The sequence below is a fragment of the Melanaphis sacchari genome, unplaced genomic scaffold (assembly GCF_002803265.2).
Source record: "Melanaphis sacchari strain LSU unplaced genomic scaffold, SCAv2.0 Contig77_pilon_pilon, whole genome shotgun sequence".
NCBI classification, from domain to species: Eukaryota; Metazoa; Arthropoda; class Insecta; order Hemiptera; family Aphididae; genus Melanaphis; species Melanaphis sacchari.
This window is the reverse complement of record NW_020271547.1, coordinates 2,776,637-2,798,222: the sequence shown is the minus strand read 5'-3', so window position 1 is coordinate 2,798,222 and position 21,586 is coordinate 2,776,637. Positions and strand designations below refer to the sequence as shown.

The following is a 21,586-nucleotide window of genomic DNA, read 5'->3' as shown; positions in this document are numbered from 1 at the left end:
ATTGCTGGAACAAACACGATGTTTATCTGTACAAGTATATCATCAAAATATATGAAAATAGCAAACCAAAAATTACAAATATATTTACGAAGACATTATTTATTCACATTAAAAATATGCTCCTAATTATGTGCCTCAGTCACTAATGTGTTCCGATATCAAGCATCGGCTGACGTCGTTAGTTTTCGGATGGGTAACCATGGCGCACACACATACACACACATGTTTCAACCCTACTAAACAAACCCTATACAAAAAAAAACTTACTGTTCCTATCCACAACTAATGGCCTTAGTTTCCAAGATTAAATAAGATCAATAAAAAAAAAAATTCAATAGGTTCATCTAATATTCTTCTTTCTCTTCAACCTAACTCCCAACTATATGAAATTCGCTTCCTTGTTCCAGATCATCGTAAGGCTTTGTTCCTCATTTCTTTTTTTGTCAAACTATAGTTATTTTCATGTTATTTATTATTGGGTGCATACTGTATACAAATTACTGCCCATCAGCCTCAAATTGCCTCCCCTGATTTTTTTTAAAAACGTTACTCTAAAACTCGAATTACTTTCCGGTTTCAGAAATATTGTTTATCTGAATTTTCTCCTATTTTAGATAGCAATTTTAATGTACTGGAATCGTCTCAGTATATTTAATTTATCAGTTTCTAGCTTAAATTATGAGCGTATATACGAAAAAAATAACAAATAGGTTATAAAATGCATAAAATGCATCTTATAAAATAAAAAAATTATCAATCTATTTTAAAATTAAATATTAAAATTATTTAGTTAATAATTTAAGCAGCCTATAATTTATTAATGATTATAGATACACCTTTTAATAAAATATTTGAACTTAAAATGCACATAGAAATAAATAACAATAAAAAAAATTAAGTAAAATATCATATTGTTAATTATTGCTATATAGTTAAAAATTTAAGTTAACAAATACTAATTATAAACCTATTAATAAAATGTTTTATCTAAATGTTTTTTAGATTTAAATTTATTTGTTAATACTTTTAAATATTGAAATTTTGCTTTAATTTTTTTAATCTTTCAGATGTTCAAAAGCTTTTCGTTCAAGATAATTACAGAATAGGTACTATCTGTCTATTAATCTTTTGCTCTGAGTCTTTCATACAAAAGTGAATAACCTTAAAATTTTCGAACTGAATTACAATAAGTTGATTGATTTTTAAATAAACTGAATACATTTTTGTGCATATGCCACCACCGATTTTTCTGAAATCCAAACTTAAATCCATTCTAATTAAAATTGCTTAGCTATTTTCACTAATAACGTTAATTTTGAATGTAATGTAATATGTACGTACCTATAAACGTGTTATTTAAGGTAAAGATCGCACATAAGAAATTATGTTGAGCTGTAGGTGGTATTGAATAAGATAGTTAACAAATCATTAGCTGATAAACAGTAACAAGATTATTGAATTCGTCAAATTAATCTGTCTAGAAAATATTGTCTTAAAAATAATATTTTTTAACATTACAGAAATTTATGCAATAATCAATAGCAGACCGTACTATCGATATATTAATTAATATAGGTATGCTATGGGAAGCAATTCGAGTAAACCGTTTAGGTACCATATCAGAATTGCATCTGGTTATTTTTGCAGGCAATTTGAGTAAAAAAAGGTTACCTACTTATTTTTGGGAGATAATAATTTAAATCACTCTATTATTCTATACTATAAATTATTTCCAATGCTTAAAAAAAATTATAAATATTGAAAATTTGGAATTTAGTACATATTTTCATTCAGACATCATTTGTTATCTGTAATAATGATTAAAATATTAGCTAAGATTTTAGTTCTGTTTAGTTTTTATGTATAATTTTACCAAAATATTAAAAAATATGAAAATACCTACCTAGTTAAGTATAAAAAAGTTATCAAAAAGAGAATACTTATATTTTTATAAATATATATTATATATTATATAGGTTATCTATTTAATTCTCCAGCTAAGGACATGCCACTAACAATCATCCATCTTTACATAAAAAAATATAAGAAAATTGGTATAATTTATTTGATTAGGTTTGTTTATATTTTAAGCTTTAGTTAGGTTAAAATGCTAAATAAAATACTATTAAATTAAAATAATAAAGCTCTACAATTTATATATGGTCAAATATTATAAATTTTGTTAATTTAAAGCATAACGCAAATAATTTAGACAATTAATATTAGCTTAATAAAAATATTTTACACTATAATTTTCTGCTTTTTATTTTATTTCATTTATTGTTAAACAGTTTAAAAATATATATATCAAGAAATATTATAATGGTATATAAGTTGAAATATTTTCTATGTATATTGAATAAATTATGTTTTAAAATGCTTTAATAAATTAAATAAAACTTGGATAAAATATTTATTTATATTTGTAAAACAAAAATTTATTGTCAGGTAGATGAAATACCTAACTAATTTTTAAGCTACAGAATCTTTTGTTGTCTTTCTTTAATATTTATTTCTTAAGTAATTTATTCATGTAAACACCTTAAATATTCTTAATATGCAGAACTTTGAAGAAACATGGACAAAGACGTTTTCAGGTTTATTTTAATCTGCAGCACAAACTAAGAAGATTAAAAAATTAATTTAATTAATTTAGAGATACTTTTATGATAATACTAATAATAAATATTATTAAACGGTTATCCGGATTAAGCAAAACTACAGACTAATATGAATCAAATTAAATTTTAATGAGGTTTTACTGTATTGTAATTTTGATTTTTTTTTTTTTTTTGTGCTTTAAACATTTTAAAATAAAGTGTCTTTTGTCAAATTAATCACTTTCCATTTTCATTTCAGAGGAACTTGAGTATTTTTGTTGAAAAATATTTTTTAATCAGTATATAAAATATAATTTATTAGTTTTAATTTTAGTTAAGTTAGTTTATACTTCTTACATTATTTTTATTAATTCATAATCATTTATAAATGATCTAAATTATTTATATTAAAAAATAATAAGTATTTATTTGAGTGCATTTATAAGATGGGTAACTAAATAATGCAAAGCAAAATATACAAATTAATTATACAGTTTTTTGTCCTACTACTTGATACTTCAAGTGTATATTGTAAAGAAATTTAATTACAATACATATTTTACAAATATAAATATATAATATATATATATATATTATAAGACTATTACAAATTTATATAAAAATAAAATAAGAGGTAATAACAAATAATTATAATTTAATTGATTGGATATCCATATTATATTGGATTACAAATATTTTAGGTGGACTTTATAATAAAAGCAGGCATGATATTATATTAAATGTAATTGATCATCATTGATAGAAATTTGGAAACTATTTTTGAGAGATCTTTAAAATTAATTTTATACAATTTTAATAGGTATACAATAATCACGTTTTTTTTAAATTACATAATTAAGGCAGATTTACTTTTAAACTGAAATTTATTTTTTTCACAACCTTAATTTATTTAAATTCTAATAATATGGTTAGATTAATACTGTAAATAATTGATAAACTAAATTTATAAATATATTTTTTCAATTAATTTGATTATGATTGTTATATAATGACGATTTTTAAACTTTGTAATTAAAAATAAAGCATACAAACAAATTCCTACAAAACAATTTTCCAAAAATTTTTTGAAGAATTCATACAATTTTAAAATTTTATTAATTTGGCAAATTTTATGAAAGTATTTATTTTTCTTTCAAATTTGTTATTGGTAAAGACTTCAATAAACCATAAACCTATTTTATTACTCCAAAATGAAATATTTTCTGAAAAAAAGAAACATCAGCTTTATCACTTCTACTCAAAACTTAATATACAGAGAAAGATCTATAAATTGTAAGGAAAATAAATAGAATTTTATGTAGATACAAATTTTCTAAATAACAATATGTTTTTAATAACTAATAATAATTGGAATAATTCTATAAATGAAACATTTGATTTTAATTAAAACAATTAAAGTACTTGCGTTTGTTATCATGGGAAGAAAGTATTAAAAATACCATAAGTACTTAATAAAATTCAAATACCACATGTTCAAATAGCAACAATCAAACATTCATATTATTTAATTTTTGAGATCTTTATTTAAATGAATTATAATGAATCTGAAAATTCATTCGAAACTTAATCACTAATCCTATTGAATTTTTTTCAATGAATAGCAAATATTATTTTTAGCTACTCATCTCAAATTCTTTAAGATAAAATATATATTATTTATGACTCTAATACAAAATAAGTTAGTATATATTAGTTTAACGACAAAGCTATTAAACGTGTTATAAATTGCTTATCATGTTTAAAAACTATAGATTAATAACAATGTTAATAGCAGTGATGTATTATAACAATTATTAATGGTAAAATACCTACAATAGGTAAAAAGATTTACTTCCACCAATATGACATGAAACACTCAAGTGAAATGTTCTCGAGTAATAAAAATGACCTGTCATGATTTGCGTCCTTTTTTAGTAGATGTCTTGCGTTTTGTCCTGAGCCTTGTTGTAGTTGACGAAGTATTACTTTTTGAATTTGTTTTATTAGATTTTGATTTCACCTGTGCTTGATTTGTAGATTGAGATTGTACAGAAAGTGAAAGCTGTGCATTTGTATTTTTTTTTTGTGCGCCCAAATGCTGTTGTACTAAATCAGGTAATATACCTTTTTGGGCTAACATAGTTAAAAACGTACAAATAAACTGATCATAATTGTGTGTACGTCGACAATCATCAATTTTATATTTATTACGTTTTTCATTCTCCTCTCGTAAGATACCTAAAACATTAAATAAATATATAGCTTGATGAATATTTTATTATTTTTAATTAAATTACCTTCACTCATGTTTATTTCAAGTTCTAAATTTTTAACTAAAGCTAATAAGTCTTTAGGAGAAAAAGTATGATTAGATTTTAAATTGTTTTCCAATTGTTGATCATTATTATCCTCTTTATCTGAAGAATGACTTGAAGGAGTTTCCCATCCTTTAGGCATAGCTCCTGCTTCTAAACATACACTTTTTATATCTTTTGGATTTCCATCACCTTCTGATCCACCACTTGATGATTGTACATGGATTACTACAATATTATTTGATTCTGGACACGTCTGAAAAATTATAAAAATCTAATATTAAATGAGAAAACATAAATATTTATGTAAATTTAATTTCAACAAAACTTTAGATTTTACATGAAAATTTTAAAGCTTATTTTAAAACATCAAATGATTAATTTTGGAGGTAATAATGTTTCAGCAGCATTAAGTATCTTTAGAAAATGTAACATTTCAAGTAAAATTTGATAAGATAGTGAATTAATAATTGTTTAATGGCCTTAACTTACCGTACAATATTTTATGTTTATAAATGTATAGTGGGTATTGTGTTTCTTTGTTTTACTTCTGTTATATAATTATATTATAATATAAATTATATTGATACAAATATACAATACTTTACACCAGTTTTAAAATAAAAATTATTCAATTTTATTTAAAATAGTGTGTTAAATTTTTAAGTAAAAAACTTCAACCTAAATGCTGACTTTAAGATAATTATTAAAATGTGTCATTAAATAATCTATCATACATTTATAAATTTATGTAAAACTTTAACTGACATTATTACCACAAGGTAACAACTAAATTATTCTGTATGTTTAAATTAAGTTACACATACTAATAGGGTTTAAATTTTTTTTTTTGAAGATTGAAACAAATCATATCACCTTTTCTTCATTATAATCTTTTGATGTGCCAGGAATGGGTGAAATATCTTTTTTAACAAATTTACTTGGCGATTGATCATTATCATTGGTTTTTCTTTTTTTTTCAAAATCATCTACTAATACAAGTTGTTGTAAAGCTTCTAATACAATTTGTCTATTTGTTTTGAGCATATTTAATTTGTGGGTAATAGCCAATCGTTTATCAGGAACAACAGCCATCAGATTGAATCGTATATCACTATACTCAGCAGCTGCTCCAAGTCGATCACTGATAACTCTTCTAAACTTTTCAGTCCAATCTTCACCTTCAGCCCATGGCCCATGATCCATGGGATACGGTTTCAATCCATCCAATTCATATAAATGACCATTTATGGGCACATAACTGACAAAGTGATATGCCTCACCAGTAAATCGTCCAGTTGTTAAACCTGGTGTTTTATCCATACGTGGTCTACTTTTGGGCATAGCATGTGAATTATGGGCTCGTGCTAATTCAGGAGTGTTTCCAATAGCCCAACCTTTATTTTCTGGATTCATACCTCGAGTATGTTCTTTAAGATGTCCCAATGTCTCACCTAAATGTATATCTGAACAGTTCAGCAAAACGGACAGCAGGGCATGAGTAGCACAACTATTAGGTATCATTTGTTGAGCGAAAAATATACTGTTAATAGCATCATCATCCTTGACAAATATATCAGTTTGATCTACAATTTTTCTGCGGCTACGACGTTCCTCAATCCATCGGAACAAGAATATAAAACCATAAACTGGACTGTCCAATGGTTTCTGAAGGTCATAAATCTCTTCTAATTGAACTCCTTTTACTCCAAAATCTTCTAGAAGCAAAGTGAACAAACCAGGATCGCTTTCTAATTCCAACCATCCTTGTATGAGCCTATGTAAATCCACTGGCATTTTAACAAAGTGAACATAACAAAATAATAAAAATAAATATTAACAATTCAAATTTTGAATTTCACAGAAATTATTATTATCAATTATCATACATCATCTATCATTTATTAAGTACACAAATCTTGATAACGTATAACTTACTCCATGAAATTGTAATATAGGTTATGGTTTTAAATATTATTAAAGTTCGTTATTTAAGAACAAAAAAGTAAAAAGTTAAAGAATAAGTATTGTAACATTTTGACGTCTTGTCAATTGTCATGATAAAAATTTAAAATATAGGTAAATTGTAGTGACAATGTTACTATTTTTATTAAACTATTTATACTTTATGCCGACGATTAACTTTAGATTTTTCTTTAACTGACAAGAATTATTATATTTCGACAAAGATATTTGAAACGTGTGTAACTACTTAATATTTTACAATGATGACATTTAAAACTGGCTTTTTATTTCTCACATTCATATCTTTCAGTCACTCACGACCAAACAGTAAGTAAATTGGTTCATAATTAAATATTTGAAATACTAATAACTTAAGTAGAGTATATCATAAAATTTACATGACTTTAATTTATTTAATTTATAATTTTTACTATCACTTGATAACTACAGTGGATATTTACATACAACCAAGATTAACATTTTAAAATACAAATTTTAAATTTTTAAATTTTATATTCATGTTTAAAAATGAAATCAAATACAGTATTTAGAAATAGGAAACGTTGTAAACAAACAAAATTAAAATAACTTTATAGATAAGTTCATTGTATATAATCTATATAAAAAGACTTAAAAAGTCTTAACTTTATAAATATGATAAATTATATTTGCTTCTCATTATTATAGTCTATTATTTCAAATTGATTTTGTGTTTTTCGATATTATTCAATTTTGATTTCCAGCTAATTCCTGTGAATGTTGTATTCTTTATCTAAACCTTAAATCCTACCGTTTATCTTACAATATATTCTTGGTATTAATATTAATTTGAAATTATGATTTTGAACTGTAGGTATTAATGTCCCTGAAGTTAATTTAGGATTTTTTCTATATTAAGTTTTTAGAACCTAACTAAGCATTGTAAGTCAGTTCAGTTCAGTATTTGAACCATCCATTTAAAATGATATAATATCTGTAAAATAAGTCTGTCAATAAAATTAACCAAATCTGTTACTAAAGGACCCCACATAGAATGACATAACAAACAACTTACTGTATATATTACCTAAATTATATCAATAGATTTTAAAACAAAATAGACAATGTTATTCATTATATTGGATATTGCATTAATGCTAGGGAAAGAATCCTAATTTTAGCCTGACAGACATTTTTTTCTGGCTTTTTAGATGTTAAAACAATACTGTTAATACTAAAATTTAAGTAGAATTGGTTTTAAAATTGATAGTAAAGTTGTTTTAGATCATTTTACTTTTTTTATTTTTTCAAATATTACTGAAAAAGAAAATTTTATTGACTTGATATTTTAAACTTCTCTGAGGATAAAAAAAAATTTAATTATTGAAATTCAAAACTTAATTTATGATAATAAATAATAAGTTTAGTTTCATACTCATTTATTACATTTGAATGCATTTTTTAAACAATATTTATACAGGTATAGTATATTCAGTCAATGCAGAAGATACAAAAAATTGTTGTTCTCCGTCAGAAAGAACATACTCATTACCTCCAATCTATTGCTATGCGGGGAATGAGAAAAGTGTACTTAATGTTTTTCAAACAATTACGGTATGCTATTTTAAATTCATTGTAAAATTGTTAATGGATATTAATTATATTATGTATTTTACAGGTGGATTTATTAATTGAAAAAACAGATGACTTTATTATATATCAAGCAGTAGATCAGTATGCAGTTGAAGAACAAATGTTATCTGATGAGGCTATATTATCTTTGAACAAAATAATATCCTATATTTGGAAACGAAAAGATTTCAAATTAGATCCATTTCAGCCATCTTGTTTTAGTATCAAAACAAATGCAGATTTTAAAATAATAATTCATTCTACCGGTAAAGTATTATAATTATTAATCAGTATTATAATATGTTAACAAATATTTATCTTAAATATACATTCATTTTTTTACAGCATTAGATATTAAGAGATTGACAATGTTTATCGTTGGTATTTTTCTGTTTGGGTATTCAGCTCGATTAAGCCATAATTCATTGTTTTATTATTTGTGTGGTATTACAGTAGGTGTAACTGCTTCATTTGTGATTATAATATTGCTCATCAGCCGATTAATTCCCAAAGTATGTATATTTTATAATTATTGTAGTATATACTACGTATGTATACATAAAATTATAATGTTTTTATTTTTATTTTATTTTTTAGAAAAGAATGATGGTGGGATATTTAGGAGCAAGTTGTATGTTAAGTCTCTATGCTATTCAAATGTTGATAGAGAATCTCAATATGATATTGATGTTATATTATAAGTATATTTTGGGGTATATTGTTTTCTCTATGTTGGTCAGTTTTGTGGTTTGCTATAGGTATGGACCAGTAACAAATCCAAGATCCATTGACCTCATAAGATGGACATTACAGGTATTATATTTATTTTTAAGGATAAGGTGCGTTAATATAACAAATCAAATTATTATTTATAATTTATTTTTTATATGTCAGTACAGTTATTAAAATAAAATATAGTCAAGTTGTAATAACTTGAAAAGCTTGACAACTCAATTTTTTTTTATTCCCCTAAAAATTTTTATAACACTCAATGTAATATAAGTCTTGTTAACTCAAATATAAAATTGTGATGAATAGCTTAGTCGAAGTATATTATTATATCTAGGTATTTCGTAATACTTTGTTTTATCTATTTGAAGATTAAATGAGTAGATAGAAACTGTTGTGCATATTTTTCATGTTGTTAAACATGTCTCAAAAAACGAAAATTAAATCATTTAACTTCTATGTTTGAAACCATAGAAAAATTAGAAGATTTTGTCAATAAACAGCCGAAAACCCAAAAAATAATTACAGATTATTTTTCTATTGTATTTAATAAATAATACATATGTACATACTTATAATATAAATTTATAAATATAAATTTTATATTTTACTACATAACTCAAAGTTTTGATTTAATTTTAATAAATTGAGTTAGGTATCCCTTTTCATATTCGAATTATTACGACTTGATTGTATAAATTGTTAAATATTTGAACTAAATATAAATCTATAAAAATATTTAGCAAAATTATGAATGTATAAGTTTTATAATGATAGGTTTTGTCATTATTATTTTTGTATTAAAAATATTCTTCTATCATCATCTTTGATGGTAATATTTATTTGGTTCTTAAATTCCTTGTATTTTCTATAATAATAGATAAAAACTAAAAAAACATTACAGAAAAACAGGAATATTAACCAAGTACCTATTTTTAATGATATCAATTTTGTTTAATGTAAAATAAAGATTTTGGTTTTTTAAATGTCTGAAAATTAAATTTTAATAGAATTAGAAATAAAGAATAACAATAATAATGGTTTTATTATTTAAGTTACTTAATATTTTATAATTCAAAAGATGTTTAATTAGAAACTATGTTCCACATTATTTTTAATTTTTTATATAGTTATTTTAAAATTAAAAATCATTAATATTTATACCATAATGATTATTTTTTTATTTCATTTAGGTAATTGGTTTGTCTTTGGTTATATTATGTAGTTTTCATTTAGAAGCTATGGTTTTCGTGAATATTTTAAGTATTATACTTTACTACACAAAGTTTTCACTACCTTTTGGGTAAGTTAACAATAATAATAATTATTATTATTATATTAACTTTATAACCTTTTATGTTACAGATTATTACCTAAAAATAAACCAAAACCACGTTTATTATCTGAAGATGAATATGTACAACAATCATTGATTGAAACACCTAAAGCACTCGAAGAACTGCGAAAGTACTGTAAAAGTCCAAACTGTGATTCATGGAAGGTTGTGAGCAGGTTACGTGATCCTAAAAAGTAATTAAACCTCAGTAAATCAAGATAAAATGTTTATCAATTTTCAACAATATTTTAGATTTGCAGAATTCATGGAAACATCAGCTCATGTTAGTGCAGATGCAGTCGATGAGCACGAAAAAGAATTGGAAGATTATGATACAGAGTACAATGATGAATCAATTTCAGAAGATGATAATTCTTCTGATGATATAAAAAGATTAGAATACACCAGTGATAGTGAATAAATTATGATAACTTACCTTATGAATTTAATTGTAAAATTTCATTTTTAATACTAGTATTATTTTTTATATATATATAAGTGTAAATAACCTGTATTGTTATTCTTGTGTTATTACTTATTATTATTATTTTTTTTATTGGCCTTAAAATTAAAATAGCAAGCAACTAAATAATTTACAATATTTATTTTTATTTTTTAAGTTACACGTTGTTATGCACATAATGGACTTAATAATATATTTTTAGCTTTACAATGAATAATTCTAAAAAACTTTCTTCTGAAGCAATATTGTTAAATCCAATTAGTAATAATATATTTAATGATTTAATTTATGAAACTGAAGAACAGAAAAAAAGTATTCATGATACTGATTTTATCATTGTAGACGACTATGGATGCATAAAAGTAATTGTTTTTTCCAAATACCTAGTCGTACATTGAACTTTATGTTTTATAAAGGATGATAATGGACAAAACATCAAAGTGACTAAATATACTTTAAAGAATGAACAAAAAGTTGTTATTGAAATCATTAATTATGGTGCCACTGTTGTTTCTTGTTGGGTACCAAATGCACTAGGCGTACTAGAAGATGTTTTACTTGGTTTTGACTCAATTGAAGGTTAGTGATATATTATTTAATTATATGAAACAGTTATCATTATGTAAGTATGTTAAATAGACTATAGATTACATAACACACACTCCATTGGTGGTACATTAGGGAGAGTAACCGATTATATTACTAATGGTCATCTCGAAAATGACAAAGGTGAAATTTATGAACTTAACAAAAATCGTAATGGTCATCACTTCAATGGTGGTGAAAAAGGATTTGATAAAGTCATGTGGGATGGGTTTGTGTCGGATGATGAATTAGTATTAACATATTCAAGTAAAGATGGTGAAGAAGGGTATCCAGGTACATTTCAAGCTCGAATAACATTTCGTCTGACTTGTAAAAATGAGTTGGTTGTAGACTATGTCGGTATGACATCAAAATCAACTCCAGTAAATATGGCCTCAAATATGTTCTTCAATTTAGCTGGACAAGTAAGAACTTAATTAAATATCTTGTTAAGTATTATTTTATATGGAGAACTTTAATATATTATAGAACACCGGAGAATCTGAACTCATGCATCATTCAATAATGGTCAATGCTGAAGAATACATGGTAATAAAAGAACCAGAGAGAAGACCTGTTGGCTTAATTAAAAACGTGCATCGCACATGCCTTGATTTACGTGTACCAAGGTTATTAAAAAAAGCTTTTCCTATAGTTCCTGGTTATGGATACAATCATACATTCAAATTGTTCAAAGGAAAAGAACGAAAAGCGTTTAATTTAGCAGTCAGGTTAATATAAATACAATTCCATTGTTCAAAATATTAGTTTGCTGTATTAAACATTATTTTATTCAGCTTAGTGCATAAAAAAAGTGGTCGCATGTTAGATATTTATACAGATATGCCTTGTATCTATATAAATACTGCTCAGGATTTTCCAAATTATGGTACATCGTTATTTAAAGAAGAGGTTATGAAGGTAACTAATATAGAAGCACCATTGGCAAAATTTGATAAATATGAAAATGAACAAGATAGTGTTATGTCTGATGAGTATAAATTTGAAAGTGACGTAGAACTAATAGAAGAAGAAAACAATTTAGAGTACGAGATGAAAACTTTGTCACAAATTAACCATATCCAGGAAATCAAACCCATCAAAGGCAAATCAAATACTATCTATAGCAAACATTCTGGAGTCTGCATACGTCCACAATTATTTCCAGACGCTGTTACACATGTAATTTTATTAATTTTTGTTACTATGTACATTAACAAAATTAATTTTAATATTTGATAATCCTCTAGAAAAATTTCAAAAGTATTATTCTCAAACCATCAAATATGTATAGTCAGCAAGTCATTTATAAATTTGGAGTTATTGTTTCAACTGATTAAGATATTTATCAAAAAATAATTTAGTTTATTGAATTGAAATAAATCAACAGATTGACAATTATTATTGATAAGTCTAATGATTACATGACTAATGGAATTAAAAAAATAAAAATTTATTTATAAACAAATGTATGTTTGTATTAGACTTTTAGGTTTGGAAACTACTGAACCAATTGACATATCATTTTGACACATATTCTTAGAGATTTTGGGAGTATTCATAACTTTGTTTATCAATTTTTATAAGTAGCCATAAAGTGGCTCACAAATAAAATTCCTTTTGGCTAATGAAAATCAAATTTTTTTTATTTATGTATAGTTACTATTGGTTACTGAAATTAATTAATAATATATACTATGTATATTATACTTTTATATAATCTATATTTTTAAATAATTGTTAATAAATTATATGCTCAAAAACTATACAGATTTTGAGAAAAATTTCAAATTGTTCTTAAAAGTATCACAAAAGCATGTTTAAAAAAATGCTAAATGCTATATTTCAATCCACCATAAGTGAATTTCTTATCTCGTTTGAATTAGTTCATAAAGTGAGGTTAAAGAATTATTAAAAAAAAGTTATTTTTGTAAGTGCCAAATTTACTAAGCTTTATTTTTCTTATATGAAGATTGATCTTTATTTCCAAACTTTTAATAAAATATATTTGTAATATAACATTATCAGCAACTTACAGTAAGGACATAAGGTGAATGAAGTTTACAGTATATGATGTGTAGTGTGTGCTATGTCCAGCAGATTTTATTAAGTCTTAATAGTAGACATCATTAGGTAATAGTTGAATTTTTATTTTCTTATAAATATAGTATAACAATATATTATTAAAAACAAATTTAAAAATCACTTTTATTATACTACAGATAATTGTATTAGAAAAGTGTAAATACTTTAAAATTAATAAAAGTATACTTTCAGTTTTAATTAATTCTTATAATCTGTCAGTTTAAAAAAGGAAAACTATAATTTAATAAGATTTTAAAGTGTATAAACTTTTTGGAAAGTAGTTTAATTGTGTTTTGAGCAATAAACTTTTGTTAAAAATTTAAATGTGGGCATTTCTTCATACAACCAAACTGATGTTGTTAGTAGAAATAATACACCACCTATAACAATATGTGTAAGTTTGTTTTCTTCGTAATATTTTGCCTGAAAAAAATACTTTTATTAGTACACACAATATTAAAGATTAATTTTTATACCATAAAAAAATTAATCTTAGTTTCATTTATTTAAATTTACTAAGATCTTTTTACTAATAGTTTTCATTTAATATCAGATTTTTTCAAAGTATGAAAAATTTAAAATTATAAAACAATTTTGTGTTACTTAATAAAATTATGCTCACCTCAGAATACATTGAAACGATAGTTGACATAATTAAACAACAAATAAATGATTTTTTTGGTATTAATCCATTAAGTGGATTATAATCAGTATTTTTATATTGAGATAGAATGTAACGACCACTAAAACAATTAAATGTGATTAATACTAAACATTGTAATATTTATAATTTTTTTTTTTTACCATTGGATGATTCTAAATGTGAAATTACAACAATTTGCAAAAATAAAACCAATTCCACCAAAAAATGTTGAAAACAACAAAGAAATAAATAAAAATATCACAGATAATACAACCATTTCCACATTGTATCTAAAGTTTAAAACAAAAAATATTACACATACAATGTATAATTTTAATTAATAAAACAATTGCAAACAAACTTGTTTAATTCAGCAACATTCATGGTAGCTGCTGCATAACATTCAGTGATACCATTGACAGCTAAAAATAGAATGGCTAAAGAATGCATTTGTAACAGCACTGGTCCAATTCCAGTAGCCAATGTTGATCCTCCATAAAGAAATAATACTAGTTTGGCATATGCTTGTCCAAAGGATAGTGCAATTAGACCAATAGAACTATTGACACGTAACAGGCATTCCAAAACGCTAGCTGCTTCTTTTATGCGATTAGCATCCTAAGAAATTGTCATTATAACATTCATATATCATAAGTCAGGTACAATATTGTATACCTGTTTGATTTGTGTTTGGATTGGCACTTCTCTTTGAACAAGTTGACTAAAATAGAAGTATGCCGCTGTTTCAATGGGTTTGAATAAAAATCTAGCAGCTAATGATCCCAAATTGTTGACAACATCGTATACACCTTGTTGATCAAATTTTAATGTGTTAAAGAATGTCATTACATAACGTTCACCATCAGTCAACAGTTGTTTCATAAATCCCTGTTTCAAGAAACTCCACAACAACATAAGTAGTGGAAAATCAACACATTCTGACAACTTCTAAAATAAATTTTCATTTTACAATTTAATGTTGATTTAGACATTTAGTTAAATGTATAGACTTACTCTTCCAATAAAACTTGGAAAAAATTTCCGCATAGTTTTGAATGGAAAATCTTTTGTACTTTTTTTTGTATAATACCAAAAGTATATGTAAAATGACATTGTATATGCTATGACTGATGCAAGTTGTGCAAATGAAAATGCTAGTACAGCATTCTGACCATTCCAATATAACACCATTGTTGTATAAACAATTGTTCGGACAGCAATGTTTATTATTTCTAATACAACCTAAAATCTGTTCAGTTTTATTTACAAACAAAACAACAAAAAAGAGCCCATTTTTCGCACTAAGCTCAAAGGGATCTTTTTTAATTTCAATACAATTTGAATACTTATGTATACACTAATATATTTTTTTTAATTACCTGTAGCTTGACAAATAAGAACGCTTGCGCTATAATATATAACTGTTCACAGCATAGTTCAATGATGCAACTTATAATAATTGACCATACACCAAATTCATAGTAAGTAGTAACTGTAATTTCAGGTTGGCTTAGTAATCGAAGCCAAATATAACCACATACTCCACAAATAATGGCACATAATGGTACACTAAAAATAATATAATATATATATATGTATTATTCAAATTTTTAAAAAAAAATCAGATACTCCATACGAGAACCAAATGAGATTGATGACCTTGGGCCAATTATGATGCAAGGTATCTGTTAGACACGCACGGCGAAATGCTTCTCTGCTCAAAAACAAAATTGTCGACTCGAGTAATAATAAACGAACATTAGTAATTCCTATTTCATTTTGTGAAACATGTCGCAGCACAAAAGCATTAACAACAAATGTCAAGCATCGAAATGCAATCTAAAATTATTAAAAAAAAACAATCAATAACAGTGAAAAGTATTTTTAAATATTAAAATAATAGATATAACGTTTAAACTAACTTGCAAGAGTATGTTGAGTGAAGCGTTTTCAACGCTACTTTTCAAAAAGTTTTTCTTCATTTTAGTACTTCAGTTATCAAAATATTGTGTTCACTACATTTATCTTTTGTATATAAATTCGATAAAAATATTTTTTAAATTTTAAAAATGTAAGTACATGTTACATACATGATAATTATTTATTATTTATATAATGAACACTACTAACTGGGCAATGGAATTTTTAAAAGAACGATTTACAATTATTCATCTCACCCGATAGACAGAATTTGGTATCTCAAGTAGGAATTTGGAATTAATTTATTGGTAATTCAATTTTAAATCGAACGGACATATAGTTTACATACTGTGCGTGTACGATGTATTTTATTGGATAATTGACTACTTAATCCTGCCTTTAAAATCTTTTATACATGCCGTGAGAGTGTGAAATATAAATTGTGAAGAATCAAAAGCACAAATGATCGACGATAAATAATTCCGGAAAATGCATAAAATCCGTCGTCACTCGTCAGACCGTGAATCAGAAGTCCGAACTCTCGTTCCCACTAGTTTTGGTACTTATCAGTTATCGCTTTCTGATAAGGTGGTAACCAATGTGGATTGATATCAATCCATCTGGATGGTAACGGCCAACGGCTATTGCCACGAAAAGCGATTGCTTCGAATAATATGACAATTGACAGCGAGTTAATTTTATTATGAATAATAATATGTAAATATATTTGGGATAACGTTGGTAAACGCACTTTAAAAATGGATGTTACTAGTTGGTAGGCTATATTTTTCGGCTGTTTTGGCATACCTTAAAATCTAGTTGACTAGTTGCGCATGTTGCCATGTCATTTCATGTTAATGCAATGGTAAATTAAATTTAAAAACACATCAATAATTCGACTATTTCCGTACCAAGTGTACCTAAATAGTAAATTCTAAGTAAATAAATAATCTGTATTTCTTCTTTAAGAAGAGATCTTTTTTAATGTTAAATTAAATTTATATTGTAAATAGTTTCTATAATTGAGTAATGAAAAACGGGCACTTAACAAAAGATAAATCCCTGAGCATAATTATCAAGATTTTTTGGTTTTCCGGTAAGTTGAATTGTAAATAATTTTATTATTTTTGGGAAATCTTGTGTTGAAAATAATTAGTTTTATTTCTAAAAATCTAATACATCAGACGTACTAAATAAAAACAAAATTGAAAATCTATACAATTTTAAAACTAAACTATTTTTTATTTGCAACTTATTATTTAATATTTTCAATGATTTTGGTTTTTCTAATTGAATGACAGTACAAACAACTCACTATAGAAAGTAAAAAAAAAAAATAGATAAAACCAAAGAAATGTATATATTAACTGTATAATATTGCTCTCTGTTACCTACTTAGTAATAAGAGAATATAATTCTTTTATAATTTTTATATTTGTGGGCTTGTGGCAAATGAGAACATTCCGGTTATTCCTAATCATAAAAACCAACATCATTTGCTAATCTATGGTCAATTTGTGAGAAATTGAAAAACCTTCACCTCCTTCTAACTGAATCAATACAATATTTCTATTTGTCTAAAAAAATTGTATAAATTATTTTTAAATTAAACAATTAATACTGATCTTATTTCTTACTTACGGGGGGGGGGGGACAGAGTCAATAGTTTCGATTATATCTCTAATAATTGACATAACATCATAACTTTCTTGATAATCTGCACATTTCATATGTATCCAAAGGTATACTACAATATAAAATTTGATCAATAATTATCTTTGGTTAAATACCAAACTGCAAACATTCTTTTTCAGATATATTTGTAATCTATTACAGTAATAATTATTAATTATAATATACTATCTAGTTAAACTAGACAAACTTAATTCACGTCTATGACCTTTGTGCGTTTGACAAGTTAAGTAAATAATTATGTCAGCCAAAACTAACTCACAATAAACTGAAGGATACCTATATACCTACCAAATCTACAATTATAATAAAAGCACATACATGAGTATAACCAAGTTATAACTAAATTTATTTTATTTTTTTATTATACAAAGAGAGCGGATTCATCAAAAATGATTAATTCAAATTCTAATTTTTTATATATTTAATTTGTACTTAAGACCATTGATGGCTCGTATAGTTTACAATAGGTTGAATACAAAAATTTTACTCCAACATTATAAGTATAATGATAAAATTAAATTTACTATTTAATGTAATTAAGTACATTACGTATTACGAACAATGACAACGATAAGAACGTAAAAAATATGACTTAAGCACATTGCATTCGTGTCACGACTCACGTTTCACTGTATGATTTGTGCTGAAGTGTTGATAATTGTAATAATACCTACACGCAGTTGATCAGTGACAGAATCTTATCTATATAGTATATAATATATTATTATAAAAATTATTATTATACCCAAAAATTACTAACTCTTATTGGTCCATTAATAAATGATTATCCAAAGGTCACTAAAGGATTGTTTAACAATTGAAACCATCTAGGCTGCTTGCTATAAGGTTTGAATTCTAGTTAAGTACCATTCCACTGTCAACTACTATTCCTGAATAGTAATACGTAGCCAGTAATATGTTAAACAATCAACCTATAATCTAAGTTCAAAAACAAGTGGTTGATGAAATGGGGAGGAAAACTCGGACGCCCAAAAAAGAAAAAATGCGAATAAAAAAAATAAATATTAATTATATAAATAAAATAAGAAGTATGGAGACTACTGTAATGATATGCTCACATATCATTGTTTATTACATATACATAAAATTCAATTAAATAAATTAACGGTCAAGTTGTCGCACGCAGATTAAACCCTACAAACATCCTTTTGCCACTGACGAAAGAAAACAACTTATATTATATGATCACAAAGGAATTGACACATGAGTTGTGACAATATCTCGAAAAGCGTGTGAACCAATTTCGTTAGCCAGCGGAGGCGGGCCATGGTACAATGAAGCTCTCTGTCGTATAGAAGAAAGACTATTTCTTCGAAAAAACGCTGAGTCCTTTTTTTATGATGGCATGGCCTGCGACTCTGGCTGGCTCGACCAGGTTTTCTCCCTGCAGTGCACGAGCACCAGCCAAGCCACGAGTGCACGAGCACCAGCCAAGTCACGAGTGCATGAGCACCGGCCAAACTATCGAGTGCATGAGCACCGACAAAAATTACGAGTGCGGGTGCACCAGACAAGCGAGCAGGAGTTTTTTCCCAAAACCACCATACGACATACACACAAGACTGCGAGCGACAACTGGACTTCTTTCTTTTTCTAATTCAAATCAGTGTTGTTTTTCTTATTTAAACATAAGTTTTCCTTAAATCGTATCGTAACTTGTGTCACCTTATACCTTTCTCCGAGGAACGTATTATAAGTATTCACTGCGGCGAATCAGGTAAGGTGCATGTCTAAAATACTAATTGTTAGTACAGGTTATGTTACTATCTAATTTGTGTAATGGTGTATTTGATCACATTCTTGAATCACGATCTCGAGAACCCTCCGAAGAACGGGAGGAAGGTAATAACACGAGAACAAGCATACCCAATATTTATTAATACCGGACTTACATACAAGGCTTGTGTCCCTTGTGTCAGTCCGGCCATATCATACTTATAACTTACATCGCATCATTTTAATATTTTTATATTTATACGTTAGCTTCACCTTTTTTGTGTTATTACACTACAGTCTACATCGAATTTCTAAATCCAAAAAAATATTACTTATTATCAATTAAAAAAAAAAAGAGATTCTAACATGATTTAATTATTAAAGTTTATGATTATATTAACATTTATAATCAATAATATGATAAAATATTTATTATCTATCATCTGCACAATAGACAACGATTGAAATTAATATAATTACTTACTGATAAAAATGAGGTAGGTACGTATACATAATATTATTGTTTTACGTGTTAGGTAAACATAGGTCATAGAATATTGTTCGGCGTATAGTATAGGCAAAATAAGTACATAAGTGCAGTGTTCTATCCTATTATTGTTGATAATTATTAATCATAATATATATTTTAGCTCATCGCAATAACTCTGTTTATCGAGAGGATGGTGATTTTAAAACACTGATTTGTACAAACCAAAACACATCACACCCCGCCGCAAATATCCAAATCCCAACTTCTCAGCACTAGTTGTATGTACGAAGTAACTACATTATCTCGACGAATGGAGTATAAATAATATAGTTTAGTTATGACAAATGTATCTAATACTGTGTACACAATCAAATATGAAATTATCTGAATATAGTGAACATTTTATAACTCAACTAAGAATAAGTCTCATATCATAATATTTAAATTAAAATAAAATTTAAAAAAATCATCACATTAATTCCAAAATACTTTTGAAGTATCATTTTAAGTTAAAAATAAACTATTCACTAATTGTTAATTTTTATAATTATGAGTAAATTAAACGTATTCACATAATTCAACATTTAAGTATGTTTTTAAGACAGCATTTTAATAAATCATAAAATTTGTTCTGTTGTAAAGTAAACGTCGAGTGTACCATCGCATTCTGCAGTTGCAGGTAATTGTAATGTATAAACAATTTTCTATAAAAACAGGACAATGACATTTAATCTTATCTTCCTGTAAAGAAATAACGACGATAACTTGCGTCAAAAATTTCGGTTGAGCGTTTGCACGTGTAAAGTACAGAACCATGAAACTAGCTGCTATGATCTGCTCTTGTAACTGCAGGTAATCCAATACTATATACTTAATTCTTAATTTACTTTTGTATTTCTCAAAAGGGATAAAAGTATTGGAATAAACATATTTTTTATAATTATATTTAATTTAAGGAACATAAAAAAAAATCAAGTTTATAAATACTTTTAAACTATTTAGTCCCAAAATAAATTATTATATTTAAAAGGAACTGCGTATTAAATTTTCAAATTTTAGCTATATAAATAGAACACTATTGACACATGACATGTATTGTCAGTTATTAGACTGCTATTGGAGTCATGACTTCGCTCGTCGTGACGAAAAATCCAGATGTTGCACGAGGCGCACCCGTAAACAGAACAAATACCAAAAACAACAGAAATCGATTGAGGACCAAGGACCGATGGAATTTTTTGAGGCGAGTAGATACGCAGATAATCCGAGTGAAACGGATGCTGTGAATCCCAGCGTTGGCGTTTGCGTCACTGCGGATAAATTGTATCAAACGGATGTGAATCCCACAGCGTCGGCGTTTGCGCGTCACAGATAAATTGTGTTAAACGGAAGAGGAGGACGGACGGCAGCGG

At 26.0% G+C, this 21,586-nt stretch overlaps 4 protein-coding genes across 5 annotated transcripts; 2 read left to right on the top strand and 2 right to left on the bottom strand.

The window, feature by feature from the left end:
* Positions 1–4,266: 4,266 nt before the first annotated feature.
* Positions 4,267–6,771, bottom strand: LOC112601298 (ubiquitin carboxyl-terminal hydrolase calypso). Its single transcript, XM_025348832.1, has 3 exons — positions 5,792–6,771; positions 4,898–5,171; positions 4,267–4,838 (listed from the first exon to the last, which is right to left on the bottom strand). The coding sequence occupies exons 1-3, from the start codon at positions 6,710–6,712 to the stop codon at positions 4,513–4,515; spliced, it is 1,521 nt and encodes a 506-aa protein (XP_025204617.1). The 5' UTR covers positions 6,713–6,771; the 3' UTR covers positions 4,267–4,512.
* Positions 6,772–6,965: 194 nt separating this feature from the next.
* Positions 6,966–11,054, top strand: LOC112601296 (nuclear envelope integral membrane protein 1). Its single transcript, XM_025348831.1, has 8 exons — positions 6,966–7,207; positions 8,340–8,473; positions 8,538–8,757; positions 8,837–9,003; positions 9,089–9,304; positions 10,414–10,523; positions 10,586–10,750; positions 10,809–11,054. Exons 1-8 carry the CDS (start codon positions 7,141–7,143, stop codon positions 10,975–10,977), a joined length of 1,248 nt encoding a protein of 415 aa, XP_025204616.1. The 5' UTR covers positions 6,966–7,140; the 3' UTR covers positions 10,978–11,054.
* A 135-nt stretch (positions 11,055–11,189) lies between these two features.
* Positions 11,190–13,267, top strand: LOC112601295 (aldose 1-epimerase-like). 2 transcript variants are annotated; one of them, XM_025348830.1, is made up of 6 exons: positions 11,190–11,381; positions 11,436–11,598; positions 11,701–12,029; positions 12,094–12,335; positions 12,402–12,786; positions 12,855–13,267. In XM_025348830.1, exons 1-6 carry the CDS (start codon positions 11,229–11,231, stop codon positions 12,942–12,944), a joined length of 1,362 nt encoding a protein of 453 aa, XP_025204615.1. In that variant the 5' UTR covers positions 11,190–11,228; the 3' UTR covers positions 12,945–13,267. The 2 variants fall into 2 exon arrangements, with proteins under 2 accessions (XP_025204615.1, XP_025204614.1); XM_025348829.1 differs by having other exon boundaries at positions 11,229–11,381; positions 11,659–12,029.
* A 689-nt stretch (positions 13,268–13,956) lies between these two features.
* LOC112601294 (protein RFT1 homolog) lies at positions 13,957–16,369 on the bottom strand. The gene is made up of 9 exons (XM_025348828.1): positions 16,255–16,369; positions 15,969–16,171; positions 15,712–15,901; positions 15,347–15,574; positions 15,008–15,280; positions 14,694–14,950; positions 14,494–14,622; positions 14,312–14,432; positions 13,957–14,112 (listed from the first exon to the last, which is right to left on the bottom strand). Exons 1-9 carry the CDS (start codon positions 16,312–16,314, stop codon positions 13,972–13,974), a joined length of 1,602 nt encoding a protein of 533 aa, XP_025204613.1. The 5' UTR covers positions 16,315–16,369; the 3' UTR covers positions 13,957–13,971.
* Positions 16,370–21,586: the final 5,217 nt, after the last annotated feature.

Coding starts and splice junctions, on each gene's coding strand:
- LOC112601298 (XM_025348832.1), bottom strand. CDS start 6,712: ATGCCAGTGGATTTACATAGGCTCATACAAGGATGGTTGGAATTAGAA. Junction 5,172..5,791: donor AAGATTATAATGAAGAAAAG/GTGATATGATTT, acceptor ATAATTTTTCAG/ACGTGTCCAGAATCAAATAA. Junction 4,839..4,897: donor TGAAATAAACATGAGTGAAG/GTAATTTAATTA, acceptor TTAATGTTTTAG/GTATCTTACGAGAGGAGAAT.
- LOC112601296 (XM_025348831.1), top strand. CDS start 7,141: ATGATGACATTTAAAACTGGCTTTTTATTTCTCACATTCATATCTTTC. Junction 8,474..8,537: donor ATGTTTTTCAAACAATTACG/GTATGCTATTTT, acceptor TGTATTTTACAG/GTGGATTTATTAATTGAAAA. Junction 10,751..10,808: donor AGGTTACGTGATCCTAAAAA/GTAATTAAACCT, acceptor ACAATATTTTAG/ATTTGCAGAATTCATGGAAA.
- LOC112601295 (XM_025348829.1), top strand. CDS start 11,229: ATGAATAATTCTAAAAAACTTTCTTCTGAAGCAATATTGTTAAATCCA. Junction 11,382..11,435: donor ACGACTATGGATGCATAAAA/GTAATTGTTTTT, acceptor TGTTTTATAAAG/GATGATAATGGACAAAACAT. Junction 12,787..12,854: donor TTCCAGACGCTGTTACACAT/GTAATTTTATTA, acceptor ATAATCCTCTAG/AAAAATTTCAAAAGTATTAT.
- LOC112601294 (XM_025348828.1), bottom strand. CDS start 16,314: ATGAAGAAAAACTTTTTGAAAAGTAGCGTTGAAAACGCTTCACTCAAC. Junction 14,951..15,007: donor TCCAAACACAAATCAAACAG/GTATACAATATT, acceptor ACAATTTCTTAG/GATGCTAATCGCATAAAAGA. Junction 14,433..14,493: donor ACATTTAGAATCATCCAATG/GTAAAAAAAAAA, acceptor TAATTGTTTTAG/TGGTCGTTACATTCTATCTC.